The sequence below is a fragment of the Paralichthys olivaceus genome, chromosome 4 (assembly GCF_024713975.1).
Source record: "Paralichthys olivaceus isolate ysfri-2021 chromosome 4, ASM2471397v2, whole genome shotgun sequence".
NCBI classification, from domain to species: Eukaryota; Metazoa; Chordata; class Actinopteri; order Pleuronectiformes; family Paralichthyidae; genus Paralichthys; species Paralichthys olivaceus.
Window position 1 is genome coordinate 15,742,029 of NC_091096.1, and position 21,441 is coordinate 15,763,469.

At 41.9% G+C, this 21,441-nt stretch overlaps 1 protein-coding gene across 1 annotated transcript in view; it reads left to right on the plus strand.

Annotated features, from left to right (window-relative positions):
• LOC109633610 (uncharacterized) overlaps positions 1–21,441 on the plus strand; it is a 293,951-nt gene that overhangs the window by 46,167 nt on the left and 226,343 nt on the right. Inside the window, exons 3-4 of the mRNA XM_069523910.1 lie at positions 704–746; positions 2,902–3,136. Coding sequence (XP_069380011.1) covers positions 704–746; positions 2,902–3,136 — 278 coding nt within the window. The remainder of the gene's footprint in view (positions 1–703; positions 747–2,901; positions 3,137–21,441) is intronic.

The window sequence follows — 21,441 nt, forward strand, 5'->3', positions numbered from 1 at the left end:
GGAGGCATTATGTTTCAGTAGAGCTGTTCTGATACCATTTTTTTACTTCCTGATACCAATCCTACTACCTGGATTTTGGACCACAATTCATGAAGTTCAACAGGGCGCAATACTGTGTATATGATGTGTGATGCTATACCACCGGAAATCACTACTTCTTCACTGCTCACTACTTTCCAGTGGCAGTAGAGTACAACTGATGTTTTGGACCAGCAAAGAAGTGATTTTCAGGTTTAGAAAGTTGTGGTTTTATGCAGGTGAAACTAATGTACTTTAGCACTGTGGTATTGGATCGGTTTATAGTTTTGCTAACTCACCAGGTAGTTCTGATGCTGGTATCAAACCATCTATACACATAGGTAAAAAATAATCAAGTGAGTGAGTTTTTGGCCATAACTCATGAATTCATATGCTAATTATGACACAATTTGTACTGGGATGAAGTGGTGGCTTTATATGTCAAAAAGGTCAGAGGTCAACTTCACTGTGACAGCTTAATGTTCAGCAAATATATGGACTTCCTTTTTGAATCAGTGTCCTCACCACATATTGCAGAAGTCTGGACAGATGTTGATGTAAACTGAAACCTGATTGTTGATGGAGGCATGTCCGTACTGCAGTTCCCTCAGTTAAAAAGTACTTTACAGCTATTTTTCATCCATGTCTTATTTTATCATTGTTCTTCTCTTCCTTTTCTCCACAGTGGACAACAAGATATTTGCATGGGGAAATGGCACCAGTGGACAGTAAGTCAATTCATACAGTACACTTTTTTTTGGCCATATACATGTAACTCCAGAATTAATTTGCTGATCATGACACAATTACACACAATTGTTTCACAGGACAAATTATATTCTAAAGGTACAAGGTGAAATTTACTGTGACTTTATAATATTCTGCAAAACCACGTTTGGCCAGTGTGAGATCTTAGCAGCAGTGGGGTAGATTATGACGGTATTTCCTGCAACTTGACTGGTCGACAATGCTGAGATGGTAATTCTAGATTTTCTTGCAGCACTGGTCAGACTTTACACTGCCATATAAATACCATTTTAAAATGACCTTAACCACAATAAGGTCATACTCAGAATAAGCAATATTTAAATCAACATGGAGTATTCAAACCTTAGTCGCATTATGTCGACATGTATACATCTTAATCGCATTATAACGTCCAATAGGAGTTTTCACAGTAACATCGACATATGACTAATGGACAAATATAAAGAAACATCCAAATGGTAGCATTGTACATTTAAACTGTTAAAATCTGCCAGAATAACATCAGACGTGGTGGATGTAATGTTGTTCGTTCTAATCAGAATACATGTAACGGGAATATATACGGAATGTTGGAGTCCATGTAAACGTAGTTTGTAACAAGATGAACTGATACTCAGGTGTAAAAAACTTCAGTCTTCTTTGTTTCATTTTGTTCTGCCTCATTGTCGACGCAGCAGACAAGCTTTACAATAAAACTGCAGAAAGAAGTCAGATGGACAGACACACAAACAGGCATAGTTATAAGCAAGCAGTTGTTTTGCTGCTGATGAGCTTCCTTGTTAAAACTTCTCCAGCCAGGAGCCAGTCTGACTGTAATGACATGTTAAGGCCTGGGGGCTGCAGTGATTCAGTGGCCTTCAGGTACTCAAACAGCAGCACAGCAGACCCTTAGAGAAATACATAAAAGAAACAAAGGCATCACTTCTCACTCTCTCACCATCTCCCTCACCGTTGTCCCTTATTCTTCTCCTCGCTCTCTGCTTCTCTGTCTCGGTCTCTCTCCCCTCTCATGATGCTTTGACCCCTCTAAGCAGGTCGAGGCTCTTGTGGGGAGCTTATAGTTGGAGGAGCCTATAGTTGGAGCTCCACAACACCCACTTCCAGAGCAAAGGGTGAGCTCTGTTACACAACTGGCACTCTGATATCTGAAAACTCCTCAGCTCTCCTGTGTGTCTCACTGGAGGCGAGAGAGGAGGAGAGTACAAGGGAGATGTGTAAATTTAAACTGGCAAACTTTCTGATGGAAATAGCAGTGACCCCAGAGTGGTCTTGTCTTGAGTTGAAGCATTGTTGTAATCAATACTGGCTCTCGTGGGGATGGCGGGCGAGGACCTTTCGTTCCCCGTTTGTGGAAATAATGGAGAAGACCGTTTGTTATTTTTCCCAGACATGCCGCAAACTAGCAGATATGGCCGGGGCATTGCAGGTTATGACGCTGGCTCAGGGAAACAAATACAAAGAGGAGCATTTTATCAAGAAGCAAACACTAGAGCTCTGTTTGAAGCTGCTGGGAGCTCACAGGTCACGGGGTGCTGGGGCTGCGTTTGACCAGCTCATCTTGAAACGGGGTCTTGGATGTTCTTTGTTCGCTCACACTGGGGACACAGAGACAGAAACACAACTCTCAGCTATGTAGGTCTATGTAAAGTCATTTGTACAGCTACAAATTGAGTTAGGTTGAGTTATTATTTCTTCCCCTGGAAGGAAAACTGACCTCACTGAAATATGCCTCTTCGACATGCTGTATATGTGACTCTGTGTAGAGAAAACATTCCACAAAGCCGACACAAAGGTATTGCTGTCGTGGCGTAAGGTAAAAATGATCTACTGAGATCTCATGTTATGTTGTTCTTAAATCTCAAAATGACTCATTCGTAGAAAGATATTAAGCATATTTTTATATTCAAAGTCAAATGTAGGCAATTCCACATATGATTCACTGCAATAAACTGCGTGACATTCAAAAAACAAGCTTCATGTATCAACACAATATAATTTATATCATACAAAATACTAATGTATTGATTCGTCAAGCCAGCTTTCCCCTTTTTGGAAAGTCTTGTTAATGATATAGAAGAATCTGTCAAAAATGTATTTTCTCTCTGCTCTTTCTAGGCTTGGAGACGGGGAGAGAGAAGTTAAGGACCATCCAGTTGAGGTTAAATTGCCACGGGAACTACAAGTAACAGGAAGTGGCACTGGTGTGAATGTTGTCGATGTCGTTGGTGTGGCCTGTGGAAGCAGACACTCTTTCATATGGACCCAAACTGGACAAGCCTACAGTTTCGGGAACAACTTTTATGCCCAGCTAGGCTATGACTTCCAGAGGGCCGACTTCAAAGAGCACCAGGTACGGAGATCGTAAACTGTTTTCAGACATTCTCCTCACATTTTAACAACCCAGCAGGAGATACTCTGGGTCAGACACCTATTAATTCATGTGTTTTCATTTGCATCACATCGATCACTCGCTCATGGTGAATCCCCTGGACAACATCTTACTGTATTCTCACATAGGGCTCCGAGTTTTTAATAGGAGGGGACTATGGGAGGACACTGCTCTGGATAATTCAGGAGGATATCTGGAGTTCATTGCATGTCTGAAAGCAGCTATAAAGTCTTTACAGTAATGATGAAATCAAAGCTAAATGCTCGATTATCAAAGCATGACGCGCACAAAACTCACAAAAATGTGCACTCATCCCATTAAAACCCATCTGATTTAATAATGCCCAATTAAAAAGAACTACACAATCTCTGCAGTACAATATCATTAGTTTTTAATTCATTGTTGTGAGACAGAGAGATAGGGTCTGACGGAGAGAGGCGTGTGAGGGATACCTCAAGGGTATGGATAGCTGTTTGCTGGTTGTCTCTATCTCTTTCCTTACATGCCTACCGTACAGTCGCATGCTGTTGAACCATACAAATCCTAAATTAAGTGCTGTGGAATTGAAATTGGCTCTCTTGTGAAGTGTTCCACTTGCATTGGAGCTTAATTTTGCCTACTCATATCATTTGATTCAGTCCCTCAGTCCCTCTCTTGCTCACCGCGGCCCATCACTCCCTCTTCCTTCCCATGCAAAATAAGCCCATTTACCGCAGTGTGACAGCATCTAGGTGAGTGATTGCCACTCAACACTTGATATATGGATATGTACTTCCGTGCACATGTGTAGTGGATGTATTATATCTCTGACAGATTTTCCCAGTCTCTCGCAGTTACATTAGTGCATTGTTATACTTTAAGTCTCCGTTTTTTTTACTCCCACATATTGTAATAGATGGATTGAAAAAGAGGAGGAGTATTTCAGTCCACTCTCTCTCTCTCGGCCTGAATATCATCATCTGTTTTCATTCATTTCACTCAAATCGCTATGGAGACGTTTACTATTAAAAGCAATTACATTTCCTCAAACGTCCAATTATCAACTCTTTCAACCAAAACAATAACAAAAGACCTTGTTTGACATCATGAAGCAGTGGGGGATCGTCAGAGTTTGTCTTCACCAGCATTGTGTAAATCTATTTGTTACCACTCAGGCGCAAATCTTGTCCACAAATGAGGTAATGTAATAAAGTTTTATTCATGTTACACAGCAAACAGGAATGAATGATCATGATCCATTACCAGTAATATAAAGCGTGGAAGGAACAAACAGCCGACTGGTTGACTGGCCAGTAGTCTGTCCTTCATCATTTGCGTTTGCTCCACAAGTTAAAGCAGAGATGGGCAACACTGCGAGTAAAGTGGATATGAGGCAGTTTAAAGTGACCAAAATGAAAGGTCCTGTTACCTTGAATAAAATTGGGTATTTCTCTGGATTTGAACATTATTGTAAACATTTTGGATGATGGAAGTACACAAGTCAATATTTAAAACATAGAAACACATATTTGGTAAGAGCCGTGTTCTTTATACATTTTTTCCTCTCCGCCACAGTGAAGTGTTCAACTGCTGTTTTTTTTCCCAGAATTATCGGTTTTCTTTCCATGTTATCTGTTGTTCCTCTGGCCTCGTTCCAGCACTTACATAATACTTACATAGAAGAGATGTGTTATAGTTCATATGCTCTCATGCTTTGAGGGGAGGAGGGTGGGGGTCACAGAGAGTAAGGAGCCACCTGGCAGCAGCACGGAGGCCCAGGGGCCAAAGTGCTCCCCTCTGATGAAGGCCTCTGCATGACTGCACCCAGCCCGAAAGCAACTGATACTGGAGGGGCGACATGCAGCCGCAGTGGCAGAGAATAGCACCTGGTGGGTTTTGTATCTTAACGTCAACCTTTCCTCCCACTCTCGCCATACCATTGGCCTCTGATTGCCCGAGGTGGAGGCCCAAACCTTGCCCTCCAACCACCCACCTCCTTCCTCTTTCATCCCTACTGCCTCCTTGTGTGCGTTGTTTTTCTTTTTCCTTCAGTACGTCCAGACAAGCTGCTCCTCCTACAGTTTTCCCCAGACTGCGTACTATATGATACCAGCTATTGTTGTAAAGAATCTGTAAGTTGGACCTGCCAGCTTCACCCCTAAGGCTCTGTTTCTCCTTTTAATCTGAAACGGAGTGGTAGCAGTCTGCCGAGATCTGAGAAACACTATATTCTGCTCTTTATCGTCCCAGTGGAGAGGTGTTGGGATTCTGCTCACACCTGCGAGCCCTTTGTTCGGGCCCACTATGGCATTTCACCTGTAACAGACAAGGTTAGACAGAGCTCCTATTTAATGGTTTGACTGACATTATTTTAATGTCGCACCGTGGGGTTCTGTGTCTGTGAACGGAAATGAAAGTTAATCTTATTTTACCCCCCTCATGTCTCTGCTCTCTCTCTGTCTCTCTCTGTCTCTCTCTCTCTCTCTCTGTCTCTCTCTCTCCTCTCATTAGGACAATGACATTGTCACTTTCTCAGGGTTTTGATGGATGTGTTTGTTCTGCAGATAGGACGATCCCTCTCCAGTTCTCCATGTGCTGCCTTATATAAACATTTTGATAAGAATTAGTAGTCACCGGTGATTGTTTTTCTGGTAGCTCTTGTATCCAGCCAGTATCATATACCATAGGTCTGTTTGTTTTTGTGTATGAATTTTTCTCCCTGCATACATAGCATGGCTCAGTCTCTAAGTAGGTTAACACCTCCTAGCTGAAAATGTACCACCCATTGTCTGCATTTCTGTGGGAGCATGAAAATAAACTCTGTTCCTAAGTGTGACACGTGTGCAGCTTGAGCTTGGCGTGGCATCTGTGTTCAGCCTGGCTGAGCACAACTTGTTTGAATGTCATATTTATCCCTGTGTTTTGTCAGAAAATTAACTTCCTGTGAGTTTGCGGCAGAGCCGAGCATATGGCCGCCGCTCTCTGGAGATCACAGCCTAGCGGAGCAGGAGCTCGCCGGTGCCGCTGCCCTGCTCTGGCGGCAGATGCTCCAGGCTTCTCCGCGATTAAGTGGAGATCATCACTGTTTTCTTTGAGCACCGCTGTGCCTTGTACTCTGAAGTGTTCCGTTAATCACTGCCTGCCTCCCTGCTTTTTCTACGCAAGCTGCCAATGCATTCATTCAGTTTGGATCTCCCTCTCGCCACTTGCTTGCTCACCGGCTCAAAACTTTGATCTGAATCTCAGCAAAACACCATTTTTACCTGTTTGCTTGAGGGATCCTAAAAACCAAAGTTTTTGTGAACTCTTTATTTGAACTGATTCCATTTCTTACCCTCTTCTGCTGTTCTTTCATTTCTTATGTATTGTGGATGTAGTGTAGAATTAGTTTTGTGCAGCTGAATGTTTTCTCAAGCCTGTGCATGTTGCTTTAGTTTGTGTTCGAGTTTCTCCCAAAGTGTTAAGAAGCTGCATTGTTTCCAGTTCAGGCCTCTGAGGGGAGTGAAGCCTTTTCGACCCTTATTTTTTTTAGTGGTGACTCCTTCTCTTTTTTCATATTATCTGAAAACAGTCACATTTAAAGTTGTCAAACATAACTCTGTGTGTGTGTGTGTGTGTGTGTGTGTATTGAGTACATTCAGTCAGAATGCAGGTACAATGTATAACACAGTAATGTGGTGTGTATCTCCTATACAAGCAACCATCCATTGTCATTGTTAAACATTGTGACATGCTTTAACCCTGATTGATCTTGATCTCCGACACAAATAATAATGTGATTAGAGGCTTTTCTCTGCTTCTCTCTACACAGAAGTGGAAAATAACATTAGATATTTCCTTTCACGTTAATCGCCTTGGTTGGAAGTATACCTCGGTGCACCAATAGGCCTCAGTAATGCCTTCTTTCTTCTTCTTCTTCTAAAAAAAAAAACCCATCCAAAATAACCTATTTGCAGTACACCCCCACACACACATTGCTTAGCTCCTTAACACCGTTATTCTGCACCCATCAAAGCCTGGCTTGCTTGTCCTGGTGGAGCGATCATTTCCCCACGAAAGCAGGATGGCATTACAGTGCTTTTGAAAGCATTTGCATGGCAAAGCAATAATATGCACCTTGTAAATAAAGGAGCTGATCCTGTTCATCGCAGGTTGGATTTCCTGGATGAAGCAGTGGGAAATGGAACCCTGCTCCATCTCACGTCGATGTACAGACGCTGTTCCCTCATCCTGAAGTTTACTTTGCAGTAACGGCTTCTTATTCTTGTGCTATAAGCTCAAACAGACACATGAAAATGTGCTTCTCTCTGCTGGATTAGTTGCTTGGCAGACACGCTGATTAATGGCAGGTTTTTCTTTTTTTGTGCTTTTTTTTCAAATATGTAGATACCCTGATTAAAAACTGACCCTACTCACTGAGCCCAAATATCAAAATAGCAGTTGCTGTTCTCAATCAATCAACTTGATTGTTTTGCATTGTTGGTAATATTTAGTAATTTTTTTTCAGTGGCTGTTCTGCTTTCATTCCAGGCTGAGTTGACAGTGGAAAGATGATGATATTTCTTTTGCCATAGTTCATATTTTATAAGTGCCATGCATTTGCACCGTCTGAACCAGCCTATTGTTGTGGCACACAAATGTTTTCTCTCATCCACTCAGAATCAAATCTATTCACAACTGTACAAATTGCTGCTGTGCTCTTGGCAAGGTGCAGCTAATTCTTGAACGAGGAAATTCCTTGTCAGGAGCAGCCAAGGGAGAAGGTGTCAGTTTGATACCACAAGTACACTAACGGCTGCGCGGGAGCATAAGCGTTCGCTGCGCTTCGGTGGCGGTGCGTTTGATTTCAACACTGACCACCGGTGATGCCAACCCGGTATACCTCGTCTGAGCTGCCTCTTGAGACGCAAAAACATAGATGGCCCTCCCCCACATCTCACTCAGGCTGCTGCTGCTGCTGCTGAGAGTGTGAAAAGTAAGTGAGAGGCTGGCAGACAATAAAGTCGCTGCCTAGTATGCACTTCTATAGCCTGTCTATTGTTCAGCTGCAGTTACAAGTTATGCACTACATAGGAACTCGGTGTGGGTGTACAGAGACCTTAACTACTATACTCATCTCTCCTGGGGGCTCCTCAAAGGACGCTTGTTCTGTTCCTCCACTCAGGCCCTGGGCTCCCCTGAAAAATGAGAGGAAGAGACAGGGAAGAGAGGGAACAGAGGGATTTAGTCTCAGCTGTGTAGGAAGGCTAACCTGCACCTCTGGAGATGTGCGTCTCTTTTCAAAAAGTACCAAGACGAAACCATCTCTCTGACTCTTCACTCTCCCCTCTGACTTGTTTAGGGCCGCAGTGTGGAAATCGGTCGATACAACGACTTTTGCTGCACTCTGGAACTCACTACAGGCTGTCTTCATTGGTTTACCTCTCTCTTTGCCATTAGTTGCTGTGAAAAGTTTGAACCTGACACACGCATTATTTTCTCAAAGTGAACGAGAGAATATGGTGTTTGTGACCTTGTTTCAGTTTGAATCATATGCCCCGCTGTTTCCTAATACGCCCCTAGTGTATGTATCGCTGAAAGCACATTTATTACACATCAATAATTCTGTACATTTCCTTCTGGAAAACTAATTCTCATAATAGGATTTTGTCAATGTGATTTGAATAATGATCTCAAAACATCCCATTTTAGGCTACTTAACTAAATAGAATATTACTGATTGCGACACTTATCCATGGTTGGGTTTTTGGTAACCTTCTTTTCTGTTTCTTGCCAACAGCCAATTTTCTCTCAATTAAAGCATGATATTAGCACTCAGTGGGGCATAAACAGAAATAACCGTATGCGACTGAATATCATGCCTTGATTATGAACTTAAGAGTGGATGTACAGATGGATCCAGTTTCTACACTCCTATTAGCATGCTGATGTTTTTATGTGTGTCTGTGAGAAGAAAGGGGAGAGGAAATCGCTGCCTGAATGTGCAGGGGTGTGTGTGTGTGTGTGCGTTTGTCAATTGGGTTGCAGGAAAAGCTGGAAGTAATCAGCTTTATCCAGTGGAAACCTCTGGAATGGGAGGGCAGGGCGAAAAGAGAGACAACAGTCACAGGTATAGTCAGAAGAAAAAGTGTATCATTACATTCGGAGCCAGTCAGTGGTGATGCCAGTTGGCCAAAGTTAGCAGGAAGCTGTCCTAGTAAATGGCAGCAGCTGCTCGCAGTTCGAGAGAGCATGTCCCAGTCAGAGGAGAAAAGCGATGGCATCTACATTAATACTACCTTAATGGCCCATCTGGTGCTCCGTAGGGTCCCTGGCTGCGCCACCGACTCATAGGCGTTTGACAGGCAGTCTCCAGCGCACCAGACGCGCATGGCATGCCAAATGGCGGGGAGACGCCTCTGTGGCGCACAGATCTGTCAAACTCTGTCTGACGCTGTAGTCACACAGGCAAGCGAAGTTGAGGTAAGTTTTCACACGTGATTGGTTCTTGACATGGTTCGGGGGGGAGGAGGAGGGGGCAGGAGGAGAACGACTGCCTTGTCTATCTCTCTCTCTCCTCTGCATTCTCTGCAAACACACACACACAAGCTAATACCCTCACACACGCTCACATGCACACACTCGCCATACTAGATGCTAAGTTGCCATGACCAGATTAAACCCCAATGAGAAAGCCAGGTTAAGATGAGCCAGTGGTGGATTCACTCTGCTCTGATGGCAAACGGAGATAAAGAATATTATTTTCGCTGCGAGTCACAGCCTCTCTCTGTAAACAAATACTGGAACAAATTGCTTCATTGGAAGAAATGGCGGAAGGTCTTATCGAAACACCACAGGGGTTTCTGGCTGTAATTGGCATAATTCGTTGACAGAGCAGACTGCAGTCCATGATGTGGCACAGTGATGAACTGACTGATCATGGCTTTAGGTCTCTAGATTGCCCTTTTCAAATATTTAAAGATACTGCACAATTACTTAATATGCACACATAGGACACAGTAGCAACCACTGGTCTGTTCTATTTGCTTGCAAAATAATTTACTATCTGTTAAAAAAATCCTAATAGTGTCATACAGTATATTTCCTTATGCCAAGTCATCATAACCAGCTAAAAAAATAATTGAATCAATAATATAGTAATTTAAAATTGATTTTGTATTAATTGGTGGAAGCGGAGGATCATCGTCCCTGATGAGTTTCACATTACTGTCACAGTCGAGGTTTCTCTCCGAGCGGGTCACATTGTGTGCCCACCAGCACAGATCACAGTCCCAGAAGTACACATCACACTGCTGCTGGGAAACTACGGCTTCTTTCAGTGCGAGTAAACTACACATTAACGTACAGCATACTTTCTTTTTTTCTTCTCCTTCCGCACAGAGTACTTTAAAACATTTGCTAGCATTCTTTTTCTCACACTTTTTTCTTAAGGACATTTTGAGAGATAGCAGCAGTTCAAAAAAAAAAATGGAACGGAAGGTTCTTTAGAAAATGCATTTCAAATGGCTTATCCGGTAGGTAGCCCCAGAGGACACCTCAGGGATAAACCTTGGCAAGAAAGGAAGATAGAGGGAAAAAAGTGAAATTGGAAAGAAGACACAGCCGTGACTAAAACAGTAGAAATATATAGAGAAAAAGGTATCCTCTTAACCTGCCGACGCCTCTTCAGAGGAATCGCAGCGCTCCCTATCAGTATTCACTTTCTGAACACTCTGCTGTGTTCTGTGTGTAAAAAAGCCAAGATCCTCTGATGTCTCTTGCCCCAGACACTCTCATATTTAGACAGCCGGCGCAGGTGATTTTTTAAATGACTCACACCACAGTTAGACGCTGTCCCACTTTAGATTTTGTTGTTTCTTCCTTGGCGTTATCGTTGATTTACTGCGTTGTGAGTGAATCAGCAGAGTGATGGAATTGTGCTCGATAAAAAGGGGATTAATGTTATATTTAAAACTAAACAAAACAAGAAACTAAGGAAATTGATGTCAGGGAGAGGTCAGCTGGACAGCGGCTGCCAAGTTTTTGTGTGCAAGAAGACGTAGGGAGGAGAGGAGAGAGAGAGGGAGAGATGATGGCTGAAAGAAACGGCGAGGGAAGAAAGAGGAATCAGTAAAAATGGGTTTCGGGGGGGGGGGGGGTTGAGTGAAAATGAGAAGAAGGAACTCTTCAACTTTCACTCTCATTCCCAGATGTGTTGTAGGCAAGATGTAGCCTTTGAAAAGCTTGTGGCGAAATAGGCAAAATATGAATACACACACCCTTACTCACTTTCCCTCTTTCTCATATACTTTCTCTTTTTCTCTCTCACTCTCTCATATTTTTCCTGCTACGTCTTTCACACTCTCTCCATATCTCCCTGTCTTTATCTTTCTCCCTGGGCATCTCCATTCCTTAGTGGCAAGCCCAGCTGGGGGTGTTCTGTGGTACTGTGAGTGAACCTTCACCGTCTCCTTCAGCAGGCAGCTGTCCCTGCACACACACACACACACACACGCACACGCACACACACGCTTCCCTTGCTATCTTTGATTTCACAAAAAAATATCTTTGCATTCGCCTCCTCTACTTCACCCATATGCATATGTGACTGGGTCAAAATGGATCATTTACTAAATAGACCTCACATGTTATTTGACGCTGACATTTCCAAGCAGAAAAAAAGTTTGAATTTGTTTTGATTTTGAAAACTACCACAAATGGCCCTGCATTGACCAGCATTCTTTGTTTCGCAGTCTACTGTGAAGCCACTAGAGGGAGCTTATATTATGCTGTGCGCCCTCATGTCAGGGATCTGTTTTAAAGGAGCTTTTCAAATCTTCTTTCAAATGTTCCTCATTCTGTCCCTGAGAACCATCAATGAGAACCATCCTGCGGCGCCATGTTCTCAACAATGCAGAGATCTTGACCTATTACTTATACAAGAGGTATACATTTCCATCGGGCGTATGCTTTCTCTCAAACAAAAAACAATAATTGATTCTCATATGTGTTTGATATCTTCTATGTCTGTGCTGTGCATCTGCAAGAGGTGATAATTCTGCTCGGTAGCTTGAGCGTGGGGGTTTATAATGACAGTAACACAGAGCATGCCCAGGCGTGCTTTCAATCTGCTCCCCAAATGTAATGAGTCTGGGCAGAAGTCCGGTCATCCCAACTTGATCAAAAACGGGCAGGAAATCTGCAAATGATTTATCGTATCCTGCGGAGATTCATCAGTTTCACATGTCAGAATGATGCTGAGCCGAAAATTAAAAGGCATCTTTCGTCACCATTATTTTCCTAATATAGATGGAAAGAGGGAGCATGAAAGTGATTCTGTCAGGGTGGGAGAGGAAAACTGTTTTATCGGGTTTAATTTAGAGCATATTGCGTTGTTATTTGATCTTATTCTGTCTGTATCCATTTTTACTCAGATCCTTTCCTCAAAAATAATGATGTTATAGAACTATATAAGTAATTTGAATTGAGAAATCTCACATAAAACTATTTTTCAAGTACATTACAAATTATTTGATTCATTAATATAGATGTGCTTATCACCAACATACATACACATACCTCATGAACTATTATTAGTTTTTAGTGATTCATGGACATCTTATAGATTCACATGCACATTCATCCTTACCTGATGTGCACCTTTGCCCTTCTGGGTTTTATCAGTCTGCAGACGACTAATGCATATTGCCAGTTAATCATATTTTTTTTTTCTGTCCATGTCCCTTCCTAATAGGAGTTGGGTGACATGACAGTGTCTGAGTCCCGGAGTTGTACCGCTGTAACGTTACATGATCGTCCCTCTCGTGTTACTAAAACAAGCTCGGCCGAGGGGGGATTCTCGGGGCTCCGCTCTTCTCCGCTCCCTCTACTCCTCCTGGCCTTTTCCTGTGACAGGGCTGCCGATGATACAGATCCGCTGTGACATTTTACATTGTGCTCCTTAATTGCAGCAGCTGATAGTGGGATAGCTCACCATACAGCTGCATATTCCCCCCCCCCCCTTTTTTTTTAAAGGTGGCTTGGGTGGAGCGGTGGACTGGTTTCTAGTAATTTCATTGTTCTCATGTTGTCTGATGGTATGTTAGGTGTTTCTCCCTGTCGTATAACTCTAGTCAACAGTAGCACTTTATTATATATAAAATCCATTTATTTAATTGAAACTGTAAAGAGCTTTTGGTTTCAGCACTTACATACATGAATGAACTGTTTTTGTGGTTCTGTCCGTTCTTTCCTTCACTCTGGTGCCATGTCCTCAAGCGTCTCAGCCTATGACTCCCAAACAGAGAGCCAGCATAAACCTGTGTGACAGATGCATCTCTAATTATACAGTTGTTTTAAGGCTGTCAGGTTGCAGGGATAAGGGAGCCATTTGGGAAAGTGAAGGAGGAGGGTGCGGAGTAGTAGGAGACGGAGGGGGAGCGGGGGCGACGGTTTGATGGACGGACATTGTAACACCAGCATCTGGTGATAGCTGCAGCTGCCGTATCGTTTTCCCACCGCCAGCTTGCCAGCTAAATAAATATTGCCACGATCTGTCTTGTACTAGCAAGTGTAAATTACTTTAACACGTCAATAACTAGTTTACAATGATGTTTTTTCCTGCCATTTCAGAACATATATTGATTTCACATTGCTGTTAAATGGCATGAGCATTGTTTCCCCTCACTCTGCACTTTGTGTTTCACATAGACTCTCAATGAACTTGACAGGAACTGGAGAAAAAAAGGGAAAACCTGTATTGATCATGCAGTTACTCCACGTTTTTACTCTATAACTAAATACAAAATTGAATTTTACCATATGGAATATAGTGTCTGTATAATTTCAGATTGGTGTTTGTTTTCCTCTAGTCTTTTTACACTTTACTCTATATGTTTTTTAATCGGCATGTTTACTGGATTAGGGTTATTGGGTTTATAGTTTCTCAAGGTGGCATTTAATCTAAAAGGAAAATATGTCTCTGTCCTTTTCTTGCTTTAGGAAAGCTGATTATAATTAGCAAAGAAGACAAGTCTTTGGTGACAATGTTACCAGTATACTTTTCATTGTATGCCATTTCAATATTTTCCTCAATAGTAGAGAGAAGTAATTAGTTGAGAAAAGTGGTTCAGTAAGAAACAATGCCTGCTTACAGTACACATTTTCTGTGTGTGTGGTTTGTGAAAACAGACAAAGAAACCATAGAATGCACAGAATGTTTGAGGTTGTTTTGTCGATATGCACATGTGCGCAGTTTGAAGTAGGAGCACGCACGTGTGTGCACCCATGAAGCATCTTCGCAGGCGTGCTTACGCTTCTTTAGTGTGTGTGTGTGTGTGTGTGTGTGTGTGTGTGTGTGTGTGTCTCTCTGTCTATTTTCATTCATATGGGTTCCTCCTCTAGAGGACAGATGTTGGGAAACCCACAAAAATCAGAGCTGAAGCCGCACTATAATCACCGCGATTTTAATCAAGGTCTCACATTGTGACCCACTTATTTTCTCACAGTGCTGATTGCACTGCAGTGCAGTGACGACTAGCATTACAAAACTGCAGCCTGTGATTAACCTTCACATCATATACATGTCCCCTAACCAGCATACAGAGAACCCTAATCCCAAAATTACATCCACTTGGACTGGAAAAACTCTCCCTTTGTAAAATTTAAAAATGTTTTCCCTCTTCATCCTCCCATCCTCATCTCATGAGGATGATGCCTGCTTCCTGCTCATGAGCAAATTGAGGCATGTCTGAGTGTGTAATACTCAGCTGACATATTCCTGTCAGACATAATAATTCTTTTTGTTCAACCATGTACAGACACTGTGACCTGCCAGTTTTTAACTCTATGAGCTAAAAGTATTCGCAAAATCTGAGACAAATAAAATAAACAACTCTGTTATAGGCTTTTGTGGACATAAGGAAACCAAACCTTCCTTTTCCATTTTCACCAGTGTTATAATTTCAACATCAGCGATAATAAAGCAGATTGATTATTCATTCTCGTGCTCCAACACCATTTAATTGTGTAGCTGGAACACTCTAACTTGGGGTCAACAGGGCCCTCGCTCATTTACACGCACACACACACACACAGACACACACAGACACACACACACACACACACACACACACACACACAGAGAAATTCTGAAAAATCTCTTTTCTTCTCCCCCTCCCAGATGCTCGCACTGTGCTTTCTCAAAAAAAACATGCCCAGACTGGAATTTGCCAAAATATTCTTTCTCCTATCAAACACACACTGTGCCTCATCTCGGTCCCTTCCCACTTACTCCTTCAACATCTTAATTAATACCCCTTAGGAGGCATGTCGCCCCGCAGAGCCACAGAGACTCACTGTGGTGGTGGTGCATTCTCCCTGTAAACGCTCACCACAGATGCTGTAGTGCGTTCATTTTAGACCACATTACTAAACTGTCGCTTCACTTTGAATCCGTCCCTCACAGATTAAATACACTGGTTCCCGAGTAGTTGTCAGATATTGTGTTTAATTTGAACACTGCTGATGAGAATATATATGCAGGCAGTGACTCTGCACTATTGTAATGTTTTTATAATGGAATACGTTTAAAAATTAATTAATATTTTTTGATCAGTGTTTATGAAATGCAAGTGTGTGCTGTTTCATAGCTTGGTAGTTTAAAAAGTTGAACTGCTACAAAGTCAGACGCCTTTTTATTCCATCCACATGACAGCCATACAACCTATACCATACCTGTAGAGCTGCAGCCGTGTCCCTTGTCTCCCTTGTCTCTCGCCTCTGCTCCTGTTCAATAGCTAATGGATCGTTGTGGTTTCCAGGGTCTGCTCCAAATGTTCTCCTGTGGAGATCTTGTAAGAAGTGCCCTCAGCTGGTCCCTCCGTCTGCCATTAGGCCTCTCCACACTTTTTATCCCTGGACCTCCAAGACCTCAAACTGCCAAATGAGTTGAATTATGGCCAGTTATGTGGAGTGGACCGGCCGTCACTGGGGAGAGGCCTGAGTCAGTGGAACTAACCACACTCCTGACCATTAAAAGGCAGCCTGACACTGCCTCTTCATCTTCCCCCGTCTCTCAAAGGCCGACATTGCAAACCCATGTCTCCCCAGAGGAGAGACGCAGTACACCAAACCAACCAGTGAGACAGGCAGGCAGCCATCCACTGTTTCAGGCGGGCAGGAAAGCAACTAGCTCCCACATCATTAAAATTAAGCACTTCCTGGACTCCCTCTTTTTGTTTTCAGGTATTTTCTTTTTCTCTCGCCCATTTTGCCCTATATTTGTGCCCTATATCTTCACCTGCCTTTCATATGTCTCTTCCCTCCATGTTCTTCAATCAATTCTCTTGCCAGGTTTCTCTTTTTTTCCCTCTGTGCCCTCCAGCTATGTGGGAGGGGTTTCAGGGTTATAACTACACAAGGTTAATTGCCGCAGCTAAAACAAGCGTGGCGACCGGGGCCCCAGCTACTGTATAAAGGAGGTCATCTAAGTCAGGCAACGCTCACAAATGTACTCACAACATCTTTACATGGATGCTGACCACGCCGGCCTAGGACACCACTGTTTACTCCCCTCCTAGACGCACACACGCTGACACACACAGCACTGAATTTGATCTGTCACAATAACAGGAGCATCATGGCATGATGGATACAGCCCTTTCCCCCCTCTTCTCTCCCCCTTCTGCTTCTCTCTGGTAATCTTGATGCGGTGTGTAATGTTTGCTGTAGCCAGCGGCTGAAATTGAATGAGTGATACAACCAGAGGTGCTGGGATTACGGTGGGCAGAATTGATGCTATCTGTCCAATGATGTGTTATTTTGTGGAAGTGAGGCAACAAACCGGAGAGAGAAATGGTCGCAGCACTCTGTATGATTTTACAGTTTAAGTGGTGAAAGACAAATAGAATAACAGTGATGTGCTAGCAGGGGTTGTAAATGGTTGAATAATTTTCCTCGATTTCAACATTCATTTATCTTTTCTGCAGTCTTTTGCGGGGCTTCACACGGCAGCTTGAATGCTATTTATCGCTCTCGTCTGTTCACAATTGCAGCATCAGCTCGCTCAGCACCCCATCTTTAGAGGTGAGACAGGTTGCGTCCAGTCCCTGCTCCTCTAATAAGGTTGGCTCAGAGAAGGGTCAGAGGTAAACTAATGACACCGCCAATAGATGCTTCTTCCTGGAAGCTTAAGCCCGGGCTGAGCAGGGACTGGGCTTGTGGGAATAAAAGTGTGCTGCTTTGAGACTCAGCAAGCTGCACCTGGGTCAGACCTTAACCATTGAAAAGACTAAATTCAGCTCTTTCTGCCAGTTTGGGGGCACAAGCTGAGGGTCCTGGGCTATTGTTGTGGGGTCAGGTTAAAGCCATCCAGATTGCCATAGCAGCTGACAACCATTCATCATGAATTCAGCAAGAGCTAAACACTGTTTAGCTGTAAAGTTCTGCTTAGGTAGGTCAGAGGCTTTGGACAAAACTTATAGAAGTATAGAGGGAAAAAAAAAAGTCTCAATTCACCATTTACCACAATATATTTTAAAGATATAAGCATTAAAGGTGGTATCCATAAAGCTATGAGTACACGTTGTTATATATATCTATATATATCTATTTATATATCATTTGCCCAGATACACCAATCACTGTCGTCAACAGTCCCCTCTGCATTTCTCTTTCAAGTTCAGAACACTACTTTACTGTTTAGAGTTTTGCCTAAAGTACATTTTTTGCCTTTTAAAGTGTTGATTCATTCTTTTTATTTATTATTTATCAACTATAAGACATTTTCTTAAAAGAAACGCCTTCATAAGACAACACAGTTCCCTCACTCACACCCTTTTGAGAAACAGTATTTGCACCTAGGGCTGGGCAATATGGGAAAAAAATCATATTGTTTCACATCAATATCGATATATATCACTATATAATAAATAATAATATATATAATATATATAAAATCACTATTTCTATCATTTTTGCTTCAGATGGTAAAAAAGATGAGTGCTGAATGATTAGTGAACATGCTTTCGACACATGATTAGTGAACATGCTTTCAACACAATTTGCAGTACAGGCTACTCTGTTTCTTGATGGACTTTAAATAGCAAAATATCTCTTCTCTACCGAATTCCTGTGACTCTTTTTAACTACATCCTCGTCTTTTGAGCCTTGGGCTGTCTGTTGGAATTTCTATAGAGGAAAAGTTATTTCGCGATGATCATCTTTATCGTTTTATCGCCCAGCCCTATTTGCAACTGTAATTTACAGTATGTGTTTATATGTAATAAAAACACAGAGGCAGAGAGAGACTGTGCTGTTGGCTTTGAGGGAAAAATGAAAAAGTAAGGGCTATTTTTCTCCCCTATGTAAACAGCTGGCAGCATCCCATGCTTGCACAATTAATGGGCAACTAATTGGCAATAATCATTTTTAAGCAAATTTAGAGTAGGCAGTTACCCCTGGAACAAACAGCTGTTGGTGGAACCTTCTGGCAATATAGCATGGATGTTTAAGGATGTGGCTGATCTATGCTTAAAGAGGGGGTCCATTCACAAACACTTACATACCAACTATTGGCTCACACATGCACAAGGTTCCCCATCTACATTTATCAGCAGGCCTAGAGGATTTACTGTATGCAGCATACAGGAGCAATGCATAAACACAAATCAGTATAAACCCACTTGTACTTATTTAGTATTACATAGAGTATACTGTGTTTGAATTGAAATGCTCTCAACAGAGGATTCATATGTTCAAAACAATATGGTTTCAACGTCCTTAACACAATTGAGAAATCATTGTAAAAGAAATTGCTGCCTCTCTTTAAGGTTTTATGTTTTTTAAGGCCTCCAAAGGTTTTAAATACTCGTCCTTTAAACAATATATACTCCAAGGTGTATCACAGTCCTCAGTGCTGGTTCCTTTACAACTGAGATTACCAGGTACTATAACTTACTATAATGTGTTCTTGCTTCATCATGGTGACACTGATACTCTGGTCAGATGTTTGCCCAAAGGCATAAAATCTAGACTTACTCCTGTATTTGGCTCCAAAGAGTATATACCACCCAATCAACAAATTGCATACACATAGATATCAACCCCCTAAATATGCCATTTTAAAAGAAAATCTAAATCATTGTATTATCATGTGGAAATCTGTCAAAAAGCAAAGTGAAAGAAAAAAAACGTTCCTGTACCTGCCCCTTTGTTCGGATCTGGGCAAAGATTTAATGGGTTCCCTTTCTGCCCATGTCCCATGTCTACCAAGATTTGTAGAAATCTGTTCAGTAGTTTCTGTGTAATCCTGCTGACAAACGATCAAAGGTGAAAACAACCTCTTCAGCAGAGGTAATTGCATCATCTCATTCATCATATTGTACAGGTGTACACCATGCAAAGGTGTTCCTTCTTTCTTGCAGCTAATTTCTTTCAGGTAATATATTATATTTTTCACTATAGCTTTTGAGTGGTTAGTTGGATTGGTTGGTTGAATAGTTTTGATGTGGAAGAGCAGCATTTAGCCCATAGAGAACCAGGTTGTTACTTTGTATATACTGATTCTGAATATCTAACCCTTGAACACTGTGAGCAGGATACACACTTTGTGAAGTTTGTGGTACTTTATAATTTGAACTTCACATATATATATATATGTGGTTGAGTTAGAGAATCAGTATTTGAAACCTTAGTCAAAGAGAGGCAGCAATGCATTTTTTACAATGATAATTTCTCTATTGTGTCAAGGATTTCTTTGCCATATTGTTTTTTGTTTTGAATCCTCTATTGAGAGCATTTAAGGTCAAACCTCTGCAGTGTGAATCTATGTAGTTGGGATTTCATTCAGCTGAAAGGATCCCTGCCAAGGTCTTGATTCAATAATGAAATACTATGAAACAGTACAGTATTGGCAGGAAGGACAGAACCTTGTGGTTGGCAGACAAGCAGGGAGTGAGCATTGAATTAAATCAAACCGTGTTTTGCCATATAACTCATCTGGCCTGGAGTTACTCAGACTGAAAACCAAATAGGACGAGAAGAAAAACAATGGTAGAGCTACAGTTCACTTGATAGAGGTACAGCAACAGTCTCTCCGACACTGGCTCTGGAGGCCTCTTGTACACAGTGATGTACAAATTAATTTACATGATGAAGTCTCTTCTGCTTTAAGCCTTCCGCTTGATGAAAGGTGGGGGGGGAAGGGGAGAGAATGGGTGTGTGGGATGCTGAAAAGTAATGTCAAACAACCTGATTGTGAGACGGAAATGGATTAAAGGCATTGTTTGAGCTGGAAGAGGCACCTTCCATACCGCTGGCTGCCATCTTATCTCGCCCCCCAACAGTGGTTTAATCTGTTGGTCGAGCACGCCTGCAAATAATTTCTTTCCGTCAGACAGACAATGGAGCTGCCACCTTGTTGTGCATCATGGATTACTGTACTGTGCATCCTGTCCCGCCCCTACATAGACCCCGGACAAAGGACTTATTTGAATATCCATCCATGGCTAATTTGTATGTGTTGCATGTGGGAACGTGCACACGTACAAGCTTAAAAGTCCATACAAAATACACATACACACTTGTTTTAACATGCATGCTCTTATACACACACACTTCTTTGTGCACATGCCTATAGGGGGCATGGATTTTTGCTCATTTAGTTGATGTTGAAAGTCAGGAATTATTGCTTCCAATCCTTATGGCTACACTGTAAACAAACTGAATGGAGCAGATTCAATTAACTCTGTCTAACTTAACATATAATTACATGAAAGCACAGAGTGAGGAGTGGGAGATAATGGAGTTTTTTACCCTTGAACCTTCACCCTGCTTTTCCCATTTGTTTATCAAATTAATTTAAGCCAGTAGATTTGTTATGCTTGGGCTTAAATACATATAATCACCCATTTTAGCTTCATATTACACTTGTGCTTAAGCTAATTAATCCTCAATGTTTATCATGCACAAACAGTGATGGCTTTGCATTATAAACCACAGAAGGGTCTTTTAACTTTTATCAAAAGTGTTAATTATATGGTTCCATCACAATTTACTCATTGTCCAAACACACATCCTGCCCTTGTTTTTACACAAACATTGGTGAATGACATTGAATGACACGGATCTTAATGAAGGCACATTTTTTTTACACTCGAAGATCTCCTGCACTTAAAAACAGAAATAAGAAGAAAAGAAAGCCATGTTATTGTGTTTTGAATTTTTTTTTAACACTAAATCAGTTTTCCTGAGAATCTGGAATTATACTGTGGAGAATGACTTGAGCTGGTGACAGCTATGCTTCATCT